The sequence below is a fragment of the Impatiens glandulifera genome, chromosome 7 (assembly GCF_907164915.1).
Source record: "Impatiens glandulifera chromosome 7, dImpGla2.1, whole genome shotgun sequence".
NCBI lineage: Eukaryota > Viridiplantae > Streptophyta > Magnoliopsida > Ericales > Balsaminaceae > Impatiens > Impatiens glandulifera.
In genome coordinates, this window is record NC_061868.1 from 10005182 (window position 1) to 10021668 (window position 16487).

The following is a 16487-nucleotide window of genomic DNA, read 5'->3' on the forward strand; positions in this document are numbered from 1 at the left end:
TATATTCATAAATTTTAAATTATTTTACCAAAAAAAAATCCACACATATTAAACTCATTACCATTATTATTCTTTAAATAAGTGAAGTTATTCAAATAAGCATAATACATTCGTAAAAACTAACCTTAATTAAAAGATGTAACCCATTGTGGTTTAAGTTTTAAATTCTTCTTGCCTCAATAAAATACAATTTAAGCTTAATCAAACAAAATTTTTATCCTAAAACTCAATTATCATTTTAACTATCTAATCACTATTTTATATATTTAAATGTCGAAATTATATTTTATATCAAAACAAAAGCCATAACCACTACATCAAACAAGTCCCTAAAGATCTACTTGAGCTTCCTTAATTGAGTAATTTTCAAATAAATCTAATTCATAACAAAACCTTAGTTATGACTTTTGAGTAGAAAAGTTGTAAGATTCCCATTCTCAACCTTCAATCTAAACATGTATCCATTTTGGTTTAACTTTTAAATTCTTCATCTGGTCCATAAATAAGGTCTAATAAATGAAATACAATTTAAGTTTTCATCAAACAAGACCTTAAATGAAATGAGAGATGAAGAGAAGGGGGATGGATCAAAATTTCAGAGATGAAAGAAATAAAATTAATATAAAAAAGAGCTGTCTCGTGAAGCAGGAGACAGTTGATTAATGGAAAAAAAAAAATAACAAAGTTCATTCTTTTTCTTCCTTCTCTCTTTGCCCATCTCTGTAAATCACGAGATCCCCATCTCTTTCTTTCTCATAAATGGTGTTCTTGTAGCTTCACCGGCCGCCATTGTTGAGAATAATAGGCGGTGTAAGTAACAACTTAAAACCCTAATTTATATTGAATCCATTCTTCATTTCTTCGATTAAAACGAAAACCCAAATGTCACATTCAAGGAAATCATCTAAAGTTCTATGGTTAGACGAAATCGCCGACAAAGATGATAACAAACCGGACTTCCGGGAACTGGATCTTGGTTCACCGTTGTCGCCTCTACTCAACCGTCAGACCGCAAGCAGCAGTTCGAGCTCTTCCGGTTCGATTTCAGATCCAAATGTACTTTCTCAAACACCAAACAGATCCCACTCCGGCGAGATCTCCGGCTCCGTTGACAGTTCCCCAATATCTCGCCGACCCAGAATTATAAACTCCGGCGCCACTTCCCCTGCAGTCAATGTCCTTCCGACCGGTAATATTTGCCCGTCTGGAAGGGTATTGAAGACGGGTATGATGAGTCAAACTTCAAAGACTGATGTATTGGGAACTGGAACAGGTCTTTATGGCCATGGAAGTATAATAAGAGGTGGGTCCGCCGTGAAAATGGGTGCCGGAGAAAACCCACATGTTGGAAACAGTCCTCACGGCGGCGATACTGCAAAATCATCTGAAGCAGAAGAACTTAAAAGAGAAGGAAATGTACATTACAGAAATGGTCATTTAACAGAGGCATTGAATTTATACGATAAAGCGATTTCATTATCGCCTAGAAATCCAACTTACAGATATAACAAGGCGATTGTCTTGACGAGTCTGAATCGGCTAAACGAGGCGGCGATTGAGCTTGAAGACGCCATTAAATTTGATCCTGGTTATTCTAAAGCTCAATATCGATTAGGATCTATTCTTCTCCGGTGAGTGAAATCTGATATTAATCTTATATCTTAATCTTGTTTGTGAATTAAACATAAAAAGCTGATTAGATTTAGGTTATAACAGATTAGGGTATGTTGAAAGTGCAAGAAAACACATTTCTTCACCAGAAATGATGCAGAAATTGCAGACATTGGAAATGCATTTGAACAAATGCAGCGATGCTCGTAAAGTTGGGGATTGGAAATCTGCTTTGAAGGAATGCGATGCTGCAGTCGCAGCCGGGGCTGATGCTTGTGCTCAGGTGGGTTTTCCGATTGGAATCTAAAATCTTATTAATTTGGGTTTAATTGATGATGATTATTGTTTACAGATACGAGCATTGAAAGCAGAATCCTTTCTAAAGCTTCAACAACTAGACTATGCTAGCGCTTGGTTACCTGAAATCGTCAATTTCAATAGCTCTAAAACGCCCTCCAAATTTTTCGGAATGATCGCAGAAGCTTATTTCTATTTCGTCCGAGCTGAGATTGAAATGGCTTTTGGAAGGTGAGTAATTTTTGCGGGAGTTGGAAGTTAGTATTTTCACTTTTTATTTTTTAGAAATTGAGAAGTTTGTGATTGTACTTTGTAGGTTTGAGAATGCTATAGTGGCAGTTGAGAAGGCGGGAAAAATTGATTTAAGAAACGTGGAGATTTCGGTTCTTCTAACGAATATAAGATTAGTATCGGGGGCTCGAACACGAGGAAATAATCTATTCAAATCGGAAAGGTTTACAGAGGCTTGTGGTGCTTATGGAGAAGGGCTTAAGCACGATCCTTCCAATTCAGTTCTTTATTGTAACCGGGCAGCTTGTTGGTTTAAGCTCGGGTTGTGGCAAAGATCGATTGAGGATTGCGATCGAGCCCTTTCGATTCAACCTAGTTACACTAAAGCCCTTCTTAGAAGAGCTGCTTCATACTTCAAGGTAAATGTTTTAATCTCAATTGTATGTTCAATTATGTTTTTTTCTCATAAAAATATATATCAAATTTGAAAATCAGAGTTTTCTTAGTTAGAAGTTTAGGTTTTCTTTTTGAGTTAATAAAAAAATTGACAATATAAACTAATTTGAGATATTTTTAAGAGTTAGTTAAGCAATAATTTTGATACAAGTTAAGGTAGAGCATAATTTTTTTGTTTGCCTATTTGGATTTGGCAGTTAGAATCATATTCTAATTCTGAAAGAAATTGATTTGTTTAGGTAGAACAATGGGAGGAAGCTGTCAAAGATTATGAAATATTGCATGCGGAATTCCCTCAGGACTGCGAAGTATCGGAGTCGTTATTACGTGCTCAAGTCGCGCTAAAGAAGTCCCGAGGAGAGGATGATCGGGTCAGAGATGTTGAAGTCTCATCTGGTCTCGACCAGTTTAGGGCTGCTATTTCTTCACCTGGTATGTGTTAGATCTTGTTTGATCATATATTGGTTTACTTGGTTTTAGTTATTTAACCATACAAATACATTAATGTCAAATAATGTATCTTCTTAATCAAACAATTATTAGGTGTTTCAATAGTTCATTTCAAGACGGAATCAAATCAGAACTGTCGGAAAATTTCTCCATTGTTCGAAACTCTTTCCGGGCAATACCCATTGGTAAATTTTCTAAAGGTATAGTCTTTTACTAGTTTTATTTTTTATTTTCGGATCATTATATTGAGTTGGTAACACACAATGCTGAGAAATGAAAATATGCTGTGAAGGTGGATATCGAAGAAACGAGGTCAATCGCGATCGCGGAGAATGTGAGGATAGTGCCGACAATCAAGATTTATCGAAATGGATGCCGAATTAAAGAAATGATATGCCCCACTCCCGAGTTTTTGGAGTCGTCGGTTAAGCATTATAGTCGTTAAGAATTGCTTGCAATTGAAAGAATAAAATTCATTATTTTGAGGTTTTCCATTTATTCATTCATTCCTAAATTGTCTTTTTCTTTTTCAACATTTCATTCTTCCTCCATTTCATTGTTTTAAGTTTTTCTTTTATGGTAATGAAGCATTAGATGATCTTGTACATATAATATGGGATTATCATCACGATGTTCATTATATAGAAATTAGAAGACATTGAGGAGGGAGATGGGATGAAAATACTTTTATATATTTTAAAAATCTTAACTCGAAATTTTAACTGTTTTGCGAGAATTCCTAATAAGTCACCTTATATGAGAAAATTAGGCTTCATAGTTTACTCATCTTCCTCTCCTCTTATTCCTTTTGCTAACTGTTTTTACTACATTTACACAAACAAATCCTAAAAAGATAATATGCATAACTTATGAAAAACTCAACAAGCTTCATATAAGTCCCTTAATTAATTCACAAAGATAATATTAGAAAATGAGATGAATAGTTATAAAACAGATATATTAGATGAGATTTAACAATTATTTTTAGATGATATTAAGGACATGAATATATAATTATAGCTTAAGATATATGGTATTTTATAAACTAACATGGAATATGTATTTCGTGTATTTGCACAAGTAATAATATAAAAATTCGTGAAAAAAATATTACAGTAAAATGTCATAACATTTTTTATTTTATTTTTAATCATTTTAAATTTATGGGCGGGTCAACTCATAATTCGACCCAAGTATCAATTTACTCTCACATACATATCCAAATTAATAACCGCTCTCGACTCGACAATCTGAAACCTTTAAAAATTAAGCATCATTATATATAAATTAGTCAGTTAAAAAGTTGAACTTATATTGTTAAAATGTCTCGCTTCATCAAATTTGACGTTGAATTTAAAATATAAAGTCTTATTAGTCTAGTTGGTTAAAGAGTTGAAATTATTTTGTTAGGTTGCAAGTTCGAACCCTTTTTTAATTTTGTTTTTAACCGTTTTAAGTTTATGGGCGGGTGAACTCACACTCCGACTCAATGATCCATTTACTCTCATATATATATATATATATCAAAATTAACCACATTTCTCGATCCGACAATTCAGACACTTTAAAAATTAAGTATCATTATAATTATATAAATATAGATATTAGAATTTAGATAAATCCATGATAATTGAAAACTATATAGAATAATGGTTAAAAATATATATATAAATTAATAAAAAAAATGTGATTAGTAATATATTAAATATTAGGGAAAGGAGGGGTCCTTGTCATTATAAATTGTCTGGGACAAAATTGTCAAAGTAAAAGAGGTCAGAAGAAGATTCTTCCTTGGGCTCATAAAGGTACATGGACTTTTTTATTCATTGCTGGCCTTCTTTATTGTTTTGGTCCTATTTATTATTCATTGGCCTCTTTATAAATTATAATAATTTGGTCAAATTATTATTATTTTTTTATTATTTAAAATTTTGTTTGAAAGCCAAATCTCGTTTGGTTAGGGATGAAAATAAGAAGGATTGATAATGAAATGTGTTCATCATCTGTCACATTATACTTCAGAGTTTTTTTATAACATATTTTTTAATTTTTTTATAAATAAATATATTGATAGGTGAGTTTATATATTTAATTGTGTTTAATTATCACAGTATTCGAGATAAAAATGGGTGAAATCGGGACTAGCACAAATATCATCACCGTCCTATTCCTGATTAACTACTGGTCAAACTAGAAAAAACTCTATTTATATCGGAACAATTTGAATCAAAAATCGCATGACGAATTATAATTGTTTATAATTTAGCTTTTTGAGATATTATAAAATTGTACTGCACTTATAATTATATATTCAAGTTCAAGGCTTATATTTATTATTTTTAATTAGTCGTTCGAAGTTCGAAAACGAATAGTGTGTTATGTTACGAGTCGCTAACATAATATTAAACATTATATATATATATATATATATAATAATAATGACAATAATTCCTATTATACCAAAGTTAGTTCAATTTCGATTTAAAACATTTTAAATTGAATTCTCCAACCTTCAAATATATAGATATATATAATTTTGTTTTATTTTTTATTAAAAATTTGTTTATTTTGAATCTTTAACTCTATACACCCGCCACTTGGTGTGTAGGGGGGTTTTGGATGAATAATTCATATTAAGAAGAGTTGTTTAATCTATTATTATAATTGTTTTTGATTTTTTTACAGTTGAACAGGTCCGATTTATTTATTTTTTTTTAGATTTTTACTTAAAATTCATCATATATTTGTTTAATTATAATTTATTATTACTTTATTTTTATAAAATCTGAATTTTAACTAACAAAGTAGGTTATACTATTTCAATTAGTTATGAATACAACTATTTATGATAATTCAAGTGGAAAAAAAGGTACATAAATGATAATCATGATTATGAGATAGTATTAGTTAGAGAAGAGAATCGCTGGATCGTGTAATATATTTACCATTCAATCTCATTTTACTTTTGGGAATTTATTTTTTTTATCATTTTCTGTTTTGAGAAATCCACATCCTTATATCATATTCTTTTAAAATAATATTTAATAAATTTATATAAACTAATTTATTAATATTATATATATTGAAATATATTAAATATTTATATTATTATATAAAAAAAAAATTTAAAATTATTATAAAATACCAATAATAAATAAATATATTGGTGATGTTATATACTTATTTGTGTTTATAATATTCGAGGTAAAATCAGGATGAAATGTAGGCGAGAAACACAAATATCATCCCGCCCTATCTCCAATCATCTACCGGTCAAACCGTAAAAACACGCCCATAACGGGGCAATTCGGATCGAACCACGATGCGATTTATAATTAATTAACATCCTTGTGTTAGCTTTTTAATTCAAAAAGAAATATTCAAATAATCTATTTTTTATCAAACCAGATTATAAAAAAAAAAACTAAATAAAATTCCTCCAAATAACCAATTGATACAACATGTGATCTTTAGCGTAAAAGTGCAAATAATAATGTAGCTAGATAGTTATATTTTATTATTTTCTTTAGATTTTGTTATATATATATATTTTTTTTTTTTTGATATTATGAGTTTTTTTTTAACAAATCTTATATTAAAAAAAAGAGAATTATTTTTACTTATTTTATTTTATTTATTAAAATGTCTTTTATATTTAAAATTAAAATTTAATAAAAGTAGAGTGTAAATTATTTTAAATAAATATACTTTAAAAAATCCAAAACTAGACAGTAACTTTGATTTGGATTTTTTTTTTGGGATTTCTTTTTATTTACTAAAATCCCACCTGTAACGCAAGATAGAATGAGAGCACATGCACGTTAGATGTTGGAATTTTTTTAGATTTGTAGTAACAAGATGTTGATTGAATAATATATGTATAATGAATAAATAAAAATAAATATATTTAAATATTTAATTAATAATTTATAATAAAATTTAAAACAAATTAAGCGTATTAAACGCAACCAATATTAACTATATAATCCAATCTATTAATATGAAATAAGTTAAAACAAATGTCCTTAAATTAGCTTAATCAGACTAGTAGACCATCAGCATTGAAAGTTTTATTAATAAAGTCAGACTACAAGGGCACATGCAAGTGTGTAAATTGGAATAACTCATTTTAAAATAATAATTTTTTGTAATGGAGTCTTACAACTCATTTTAAAAATAAATACAAAATTATTTAATTATAAGCTTGTTTGCTTTTGGATTTTCTTGGGATTTGTAAAAAAAATTATTGTTTGATAGAAAAATACATTTTGAATTTTTAAAAATAAATTACTAAATTTAAAATTTAAATTTAATAAAAATATTTTAATTTTGTATTAATAAATTAAGTGAGTTAATATTAAAATTATAATGATAAAAAATACATTTAAAAAAAAAAACAAAATAATCAACTGAGCTAATTAGTATTAACTAGAATGAAAACAATTTTTGAGATGGCTCATTTGAAACAAATGTTTTTATCTATATTTATACTAGAATTATATAATAATTGCTTTTAAATTTATTTAGACTAAATTCAGTTTTTAAAAATAAATAAATATATAGATGGTTATTAGTGGCCAACAATGTGATACGATGGAGATGTTTGTATAAGTTTGATGTGGGATATTGATATTATCTCTTTAATAGGGTGGTTTCAATTGAATTGTGTTGGGAGAAATTATGAGAGTCCATAATTCTCACTAAGATCTCTTTTTTGGGTGGATTGCGATTCACGGTGGTACTCTAACTGATAATAAATTTATATGCAAGAGTTTTATCTTAGTTAGTCAATGTCGTATGTGTCGTAAGAAGGTGGAGACGACCCCTCGTCTCCTTTTACATTATAAGAGTGTCAATGGTATTTGAAGTCTTTTTTGAAATATTACTGGTATTCATTGGGTTACGCCGAGAACAATTGGTGCGTGTTGGGATTCGTGGATTGAGGCAGCTAAATTTGTGGGCATGATACAATGAGGTTATATTCCTATTATTTTATGGTGGATAATTTGGTTAGAGAGAAATCGTAAAACTTTCAACAATCTCAAAAGATCGTTGTAGATCCTTCACAATGCTGTCATCATAACATTATATGAGGTTCGATGTGGGAAGCCGACAAATTCAGTTGAAGAGCTCATTTTTTTTTCCAGAAAATCTATGCGCAAGTTAATTTTGTATTATTTGTGTGATTTTTTTCACAAATATAATGAGTTTGTTCGTTGTGCTTAAACGACTCTTCATTTAATAATAACATTGAATGATCATTTAAATATATATATATAAATTAAATATTTTAAATGTAAAAAAAATCTTACCAAACAAAGTCTTTAAATAATGAAGGCAAAATTTATTTGTTTACTTATTTTTTTCATTTAACAAATATATATTTATATACATATATATTAGCTTTAAATAAAAAGGCTTATGTAAATCTTTTTAAATTATTTTTCTATTTTGTTTGGAATTGTTATAATTATTATTCAAATAATGTTTAAATAAAAGAAGAATATATATATATATATATATATATATATATATATATATATATATATATAAATATAAAATTTTATGTAAGATTATAACTATTTAATTTGAAATATTTTCTCATACAAATATCATTTCTATTTTTAATTTGAACATTTTATATTAAATATATATAAATATTTTATAAATATAAATACCATCTTCGTCATTATCTTTTCTCATATATACGACAATTAGATTTGAACTTTCACATTTACAACTTAACTATGAAGATTTTAATAATTAGATCAAACAATTTATATTAATATTTTTGTATAATAATATATTAATTGATATAATTCGCATGCCCATTTAAATTTATTTATCCAATTCAATAACCGTGTCCACGTAACTAATAACTAAATATTATAATATATTTCTTTGAATGACATATAGGGATCTAAAATGTTCATAACAAATATGTTATATTTTTATTCTAATACATTAGAAAAAACTTTTTTTTTACTTTTTTTCTAGTCCATCTACTTAATTAGTAAATGGGCTTATTCATCAACATTTCTCCTTGGAAAGAAAGGATTTGATATAAAAGTTAATATTCTTATTTATTATTTATAAAGTGATCAAAAATATTTTTAGTATCAATATTTAAAAAAGTTATAAAATGATTGATATTTTATTCATGATTTAAATGACTAAATTGGTCTATATATACCGATCAAGAAAATATTTGGTTGTTGAAAAGTTGTGTTGCTTGTGTGTATACTTATTTTTTTTACAATAGTCAACATATTCATAGAAATCATCAAATTATTTAAAAAAATTCAAGATAAACGAACTTAAGATTGAACGTTCGTACACGATTGTCATGTCATAAACGACACATTGACAATATAATCAAATGGTTATGTTAATGTCTTCGAAGGCAATATTGTTGTGACCGTCAAACAAGTAAAAATCACAATATAAACTAAACATATATAAAGAACGGACAGAAACATCAGATTATTAGCCAATTATATCAAACTACCAGAATCTTGATAGTTCTGAAGCAACATTCATAATATTGCGACCTCACAACCAACAACATGACCTCGCTCCACTTTGGCCGCAACTGACAAAAAAAGAGGATGCCGCCTGAGACCACAAGACGTAAACAAACCATTTTAAGAAAAAACATTGTATTCGTTAATAGGTTGATCAGACAAAAGCATTTAACCATCTTTTGAAAAACAAACTTGTTCAACACAAAAAATAATTCTTGCAAAAGACCCAATCATAAAACTAGAAAAAGGGGATCGTGAATGAAAGAAAAATAAATAGTAAAAGTTGATAGATTTTGATAATTCCTTATGAGAAATATACATTAAATATTATTCCTATTAATTCAACTATTTAGGCTTGGATATATGTTCATTTGTGGACCGAAAAGAGTCCAATAGCCCAAATCATGGAAGAACTAAATCATATGCCCAATTCTTTAAATTAGTCATTTTATTAAAAAAAAGAAAAAGGAAAAAGAAGTCATTAGAAAAACAAAGAATGTTCAAATAAATTAAAACTCAATATAAACTAAATATAGACATATCAAAATCATCAAAAAAAAAAAAAAAAATAACTTTGCAAGTAAAAAAAAAGGTTTTTATAGAGAAACAATACCAACTAAAAAAAATATAAGACTATTTATCTGTTGGGCCTTCCAGCCCAATTAGACACTTAATTAAACAAGCAAATTTTGAGAATGTTATTCATTTTATCACTTTAGACAGAGAACATTCTATTAAGAGAACATTCTACTAAGAGAAGAAAGAGAGAAAGAAGAAGAGAATGAGGCAGTAATGATCTTATTAACTTTATCACTTTCAGGTTCCAATTTCTTGTTGTTATATCTAGATTTGTTTGAATTTGAATGAAATTGGTTTTATCTCTTTGTATACCTCAACTTTAGGTTTAAAGTGGAGAAGAACATTTGTATTCGTTTCTTGTTTATAGTAAAATTTGTCGGTTGGCCCCGTAATTTTTTATCCTCCAAGTTGTGAGGATTTTCCACGTAAATCTGGTGTTGTTTTATTGTGTGCTTGATCTCCTATTTTAGATTTGGATAACTTATGTATTTACCCATATCACATCGATTGATTACAATATAAAATATTCTTCGTTTCAAAATACCCAACAAGTGGTATCAGATCTGTTAGGTTTATTTTTTAAAGAATGTTTTTTTAGGTTGAGATGGAAGAGAGTAATAGAATGATCAGGTTGACAAATAATAATGGGCAGATTTGGAAATCCAAAATGGAGGATATCCTTTACTGTAAAGATTTGTATGAACCAGTTGAAGGAGATAGTGCGAAGCTAAAAGACATGTCTGACGCTGATTGGACAAAATTGAACCGAAAAGCAATCGACACGATCAGACATTGACTTGATGATATTGTATACCACCATGTATAAAGTGAGATGAGTGCCCATGAATTATGGAAGAAACTGAAGTCATTGTATGAGTAAAAAATAACAGGTAACAAAACGTTTTTGATTCGAAAGTTAGTAAATCTGAAATTCAGAGAAGGTACAGGTGTTACTGAGCATTTAAATGAGTTCCAGAGCTTGATTAATCAATTGTCAATGATGGAGATGACCTTAAAAGATGAGTTACAAGCCTTATTGTTCTTGGGATCATTGTTTAACAGTTGGGAGACCTTGGTTGTGACAACCAATAATGTAGCTCCGAATGATGTGCTTACTATGAGTATAATTACTAGCAGCTTGTTCAATGAGGAGACAAGAAGGAAGTCAACCAATACAAATAATGCACCGACCCTAGTCACGGAGAATAGGAGAAGAGCTAAATACCGACAACAATTAAGAGGCCATAACAACTCTAGAGGCAAATCAAAGTCTAAGGCAAGACAATGTTATCATTGTGGTAAAGAAGGTCACATGAAGAAAAATTGTAGAGTCTGGAAAAGACTACATAATGAAGGTAAAAATCAGAAGAAAGATGATGAAAACAAAAATATCACATCCATAATAACTTCAGATGATGTAGTGATTTTTTCTTGTAAAAAGGAACAATATCTACATGTAGAAGGTCACCAAGGAATTGAGTGGATATTTGATACAAGTGCTTGCTAGCATGCTACACCAAATAGAGAGTTCTTCACGACTTATAAGGTTGGATATCTTGGTACAATGAAGATGGGTAATACTAGTCACTCGAGCATTATGGATATTGGTGATATTTATTTGCAGATAGAGCTAGGGCATCAGTTAATACTGAAAGATGTACAACATATTCCCGATTTGCGTCTAAACTTGATATTATGTGATGCATTGGACATGGATTCAAGCACTACCTTGGTGGTGTAGAATGAAAGCTCAACAAAGGATCAATGATTGTAGCAAAAGGGAAGTCGTGTCACTCCTTATAACGAACCCATGTGAAAACACTCAAGAATGGACTTAATGCAGTACAAACTGAAAGCTTTCTAAATCTGTGGCATCAACATCTCAGCCACATGAGTGAGAAAAAGTTGCGAGGTGAGGAAGCTTCACATCCCCTTAACCAAATATGAGGTTATGGATATATGCGACTACTGTCCATTTGGTAAGCAACACAGAATCTCTTTTAGTCAAAAATTAGAAATGAAACATAATTTGTTGGACTTGGTTTATTCTAATGTGTGTGGTCCTTTTGAGGAGGAGTCATTGGGTGGTAATCAACATTTTCTAACATTTATTGATGATGCATCTAGAAAGGTGTGGATTTATTTTATGAGAACGAAAGACCAGATATTTAATTACTTTCAAGAGTTTCATGTCATGGTAGAAAGAGAGACTAACAATAAGCTAAAATGTCTTCGCTCTGATAATGGGGGAAAGTATACCTTCAAAAAGTTTAAAGCATATTGTGTAAAATATGGAATTCGACATAAGAAGACAATGCTTGGAAATCTACAACACAATGGTGTGGCTGAGAGAATTGTAGAAAAGGTGAGATGCATGCTGAAGATGACTAAGTTGCCAAAACAGTTTTGGGGAGAAGTAGTTCGCACAACTTGCTATCTCATAAACATGTCACCCTCTGTTCCTTTGAATTTTGAAATACTAGAAAGAGTATGGTCTAAGAAAAATATTTCATACTCGCATCTAAGGGTGTTTGGATGCAAAGCATATACGCATATTCCAAAGCAACAAAGATCCAAGTTGGATATAAAGAAATTCCATGTATTTTCCTTGGATATAGAAATAAGGAATTTGGGTACAGATTATGGGACCCAGAAAAGAAGAGAATTGTCAGGTGTAGAGATGTTGTGTTCTTCGAAGGTGAGAATAGGATAAATCCAGAAATCAACGAGAAATCAGAGAAAGTTGATGAGTTCATAGAACTCATACCAATTCCTTCACATGTATAGTCAATAGTAACAAATAAAGATGAACATAATGAACATCTAACATGAATGGTAGTAATGATGATGAGATTGTTTATGATGCTCCTGAACTGGGGGAGCAACATCATTAAGAGGAGCCAAAAGAGCTCACAGTAAGAAGGTCTGAAAGAGAGCACCAGCCTTCTAAAAATACCCTTCTTCAAAGTATATTCTATTGACAGAAGAAGGATAGCTAAAATATTTCCAGGAGGCACAAATTCATAAAGACAAAGTTAAGTGGCAAAATGCAATGAAAAACGAGATGAAGTCATTGCATGAAATACGCACATATGAACTGGTGGAGATTCTTAAGGGCCGAAAGACATTGAGAAACAAATGAGTGTTCAAGCTAAAGAGAGATGAAAATAGAGAAATTGTGAAGTACAAAGCCCGACTAGTTGTAAAGGGTTTTGGACAGAAACATGACATCAACTTTGAGGAAATTTTCTCACCAATGGTAAAGATGACTTCCATTCGTACAATGTTAGGTTTAATAGCTAACTTAGATCTTTAGTTTGAGAAACTTGATGTAAAAACTGCATTCATTCATGGTAACTCGGAAAAAGAGATCTACATGGTGAAACTAGAGGGATTTGAAGTGAAAGAAAAAGAAAACATGGCTTGCAAATTGAAAAAGAGTCTGTATGGTTTGAAACAAGCTCCGAGACAGTGGTACAAGAAATTTGACTCTTTTATGATGAGTCATGGGTACCAGAGAACCAAGATAGATTATTGTGTTTACTTCAAAAGATTTTCTAATGGAAAATTTCTAATCCTTTTACTTTATGTTGATGATATATTGATTGTAAGACATGGTGCTCAATTAATAGCTATGTTGAAGAATGAGATGTCCAAGACATTTGATATGAATGACATGGGACAAACACGTCAGATATTGGGCATGCCGATTACTCGTGATCGAAAGGTCAAGAGACTTTGGTTGTCACAAGAGAAGTACATTGAAAGGGTGCTTGGGAGATTCAACATGCAAGGAGAAAATGAAGTAAGTTTTCTACTTCCCAGCCACTTGAAATTGAGCAAGAAGATGTGTCCATCGATAGAGAAAGAAAAAGAAGAAATGTCAAGTGTGCCATATTTCTCATCTGTAGGGAGTTTGATGTATGCAATGGTTTGCACTAGGCCAGATATATCGCATGTAGTTAGTGTGGTAAGTAGATTTTTCTCTAATCCAGGAAAAAATATTGGGAAGCAGTAAAGTGGATTCTTATATATCTAAGAGGCACTTCCAATTTGTGTTTAAGTTTTGAAAATGGTAAGACTGTGTTAAAAGGTTACATAGATGCTGATATGACTAGAGATCTAAATCACAGAAAATCCACTTCGGGTTATGTGTTTACTTTTACGGGGGGAGTCGTGTCATGGAAATCTAAGTTGCAGAAATGTGTGGCTTTGTCAACAACAAAAGCAAAATACATTGCAGCAACTAAAACTGATAAGGAGTTATTGTGGGTGATTAGATTTCTCCTAGAGCTTGGTATGCAACAAGAAGATGCAATTATTTTCTGTGATAGCTAGAGTGCCATAGATTTGAGCAAGAATGCTACGTATCATTCCAGAACTAAGCATATTGATGTGAGATTTATTGGTTAAGAGATATAATAGAAAACCAGCAAATGAAGCTGAAGAAAATCCACACGGATAAGAACCCGTCAGACATGTTTACGAAGATAGTTTCAAAAGACAAGCTCGAGCTTTATTGTCGGCCTGTTGGCATGAATACCAAGTGATGACTTGAAGATCAGTGTACCTCTCTCCGTGGGCTGGAGGGGGAGATTGTTGGACCTTGTGGGTCCAGCCGAATTAAGCACTTAATTAAACAAGCAAACCCTAAGAATGATTCATTCTATCACGTTAGACAAAGAATATTCTACTAAGAGAACATTCTTCTAAGAGAAGAAACAGAGAAAAAGACAGAGGAAGAAAAAGAGAAGGAGGCAGTAACGATCTCCTTATCTTTATCACATTCAGGTTCCAATTTCTTGTTGTCTTATATTTAGACTTGTTTGAGTCTGAATGAAACTATTTTTTTCTTCTATTTTTATACCTCAACTTTAGGATTAAAGTTGAGAAAAACATTTGTATCCGTTTCTTATTTATAGTGAAATTTACGGGTTGATCCTGTGGTTTTTTTACCCTCTAGGTTGAGAGGGTTTTCCACTTAATTAAATCTGATGTTGTTTTATTGTGTACTTGATCTTCTATTTTAGATTTTAATAACCTGTGCATTTATCCATCTTACATTAATTGATAATAGTATTATTCGTTTCAAAATTTCCAACATTAATGTGTTAACTTTAAATAATAAACTTTGTGTTGAAGTGGGGTATGAGTGTGCGTGTCATGCTTGTTCTCCTCAATTCAAAAAATAAAATAAACTTAGTTAAATTTTTTTTCCTTATAATTCAAATTATTCAAATAATTTTATTTAATCTGGTCTATTTATTCATTATATATTTGCATACAAAATATATAGTTAGACCCTTCTTTTGTTTCTTGGTGAATTCATAACTTATAAATATTGATTATTTTTTCAAAAATAATTAAACTAGATTTATCTCAAAGTATGTTCTAATCCATATAAAACCAATAAACACAAAGTACTTATTTTTCTTAATAATTGGTTTATGCACTAACATAAACATCTAAAACATTTATAAAAGAAAACTAAGAACTTAATTTAATGAACCATTTTTTAATTTAAAGTTTAATCAATTAAAGGGAATCTTACAAAACATTACAAGACCCATGCTTGGCCCCTCAAAAGACCATAGAGGTCAATATATGTTTAACCATTGATATAATAAATATGGTTAATCAAGTGACTGTTTAATTTAGCCAAACAAGTTACTAACTTTTATATAAGAAATAATGTTACACTATTATATATTCTTTTTTTATAATATATATAATTTTATTTTAAGATTCCTACAAAGTTATTAATAATTTATTTATAATTATTCTTATGAAGGTTGCGATTCATCCTTATTGATAACATTGATCTTCTCGATATGTGTCTTAGTGGGTTGTACGAGCTTAGATCGAATATATATTTTGTTGTTGATTTGTGTTGTTTTTTCTGGTTTCGGTCGGGGAATATTGTTGGATCTCTATTTTATGTTCTCTTTAATTTTATGCTTTTTTTTTTTTTAAATAAAATAAAAAGCAGGGAATAACAAATATTAACAAAAGAAAGAATAAAGTAGTCATAAATCCCATAGTATGGGTAGCTACTAGCATTGCTAGTACAAATTAAATTAATTATGTCTATTAAGTCATTGTCAATTCTACTTACAATATATAAGACTAGAGGACCTACATTAATTTTACAAATATGACATTCATATCTCCCTTATATTACAATGTTGGCATCCACCTCTCAATTTGAATATATTTAAATATTATAAGTCACTTAATTATACTAAAAGATGCATATAGTTTTTATTTTTGTTAGGGTTGTTGTATGGAACAATCGTATTTATTATAAATTTATTTATTTATAAATGAAGTGTTATACAT

At 29.8% G+C, this 16487-nt stretch overlaps 1 protein-coding gene across 1 annotated transcript; it reads left to right on the forward strand.

The window, feature by feature from the left end:
- The first annotated feature begins 594 nt into the window (after window positions 1-594).
- On the forward strand, window positions 595-3711 carry LOC124945516 (TPR repeat-containing thioredoxin TTL1-like). The gene is made up of 7 exons (XM_047485963.1): window positions 595-1631; window positions 1717-1894; window positions 1964-2139; window positions 2225-2558; window positions 2835-3027; window positions 3139-3245; window positions 3338-3711. The coding sequence occupies exons 1-7, from the start codon at window positions 883-885 to the stop codon at window positions 3488-3490; spliced, it is 1890 nt and encodes a 629-aa protein (XP_047341919.1). The 5' UTR covers window positions 595-882; the 3' UTR covers window positions 3491-3711.
- Window positions 3712-16487: the final 12776 nt, after the last annotated feature.

Excerpts from the sequence above, each read along its gene's own strand:
- LOC124945516 (XM_047485963.1), top strand. The coding sequence starts at position 883 with ATGTCACATTCAAGGAAATCATCTAAAGTTCTATGGTTAGACGAAATC. Across the intron at positions 1,632-1,716 it reads TTAGGATCTATTCTTCTCCG|ATTAGGGTATGTTGAAAGTG; the intron begins GTGAGTGAAATC and ends AGGTTATAACAG. Across the intron at positions 2,559-2,834 it reads GAGCTGCTTCATACTTCAAG|GTAGAACAATGGGAGGAAGC; the intron begins GTAAATGTTTTA and ends TGATTTGTTTAG.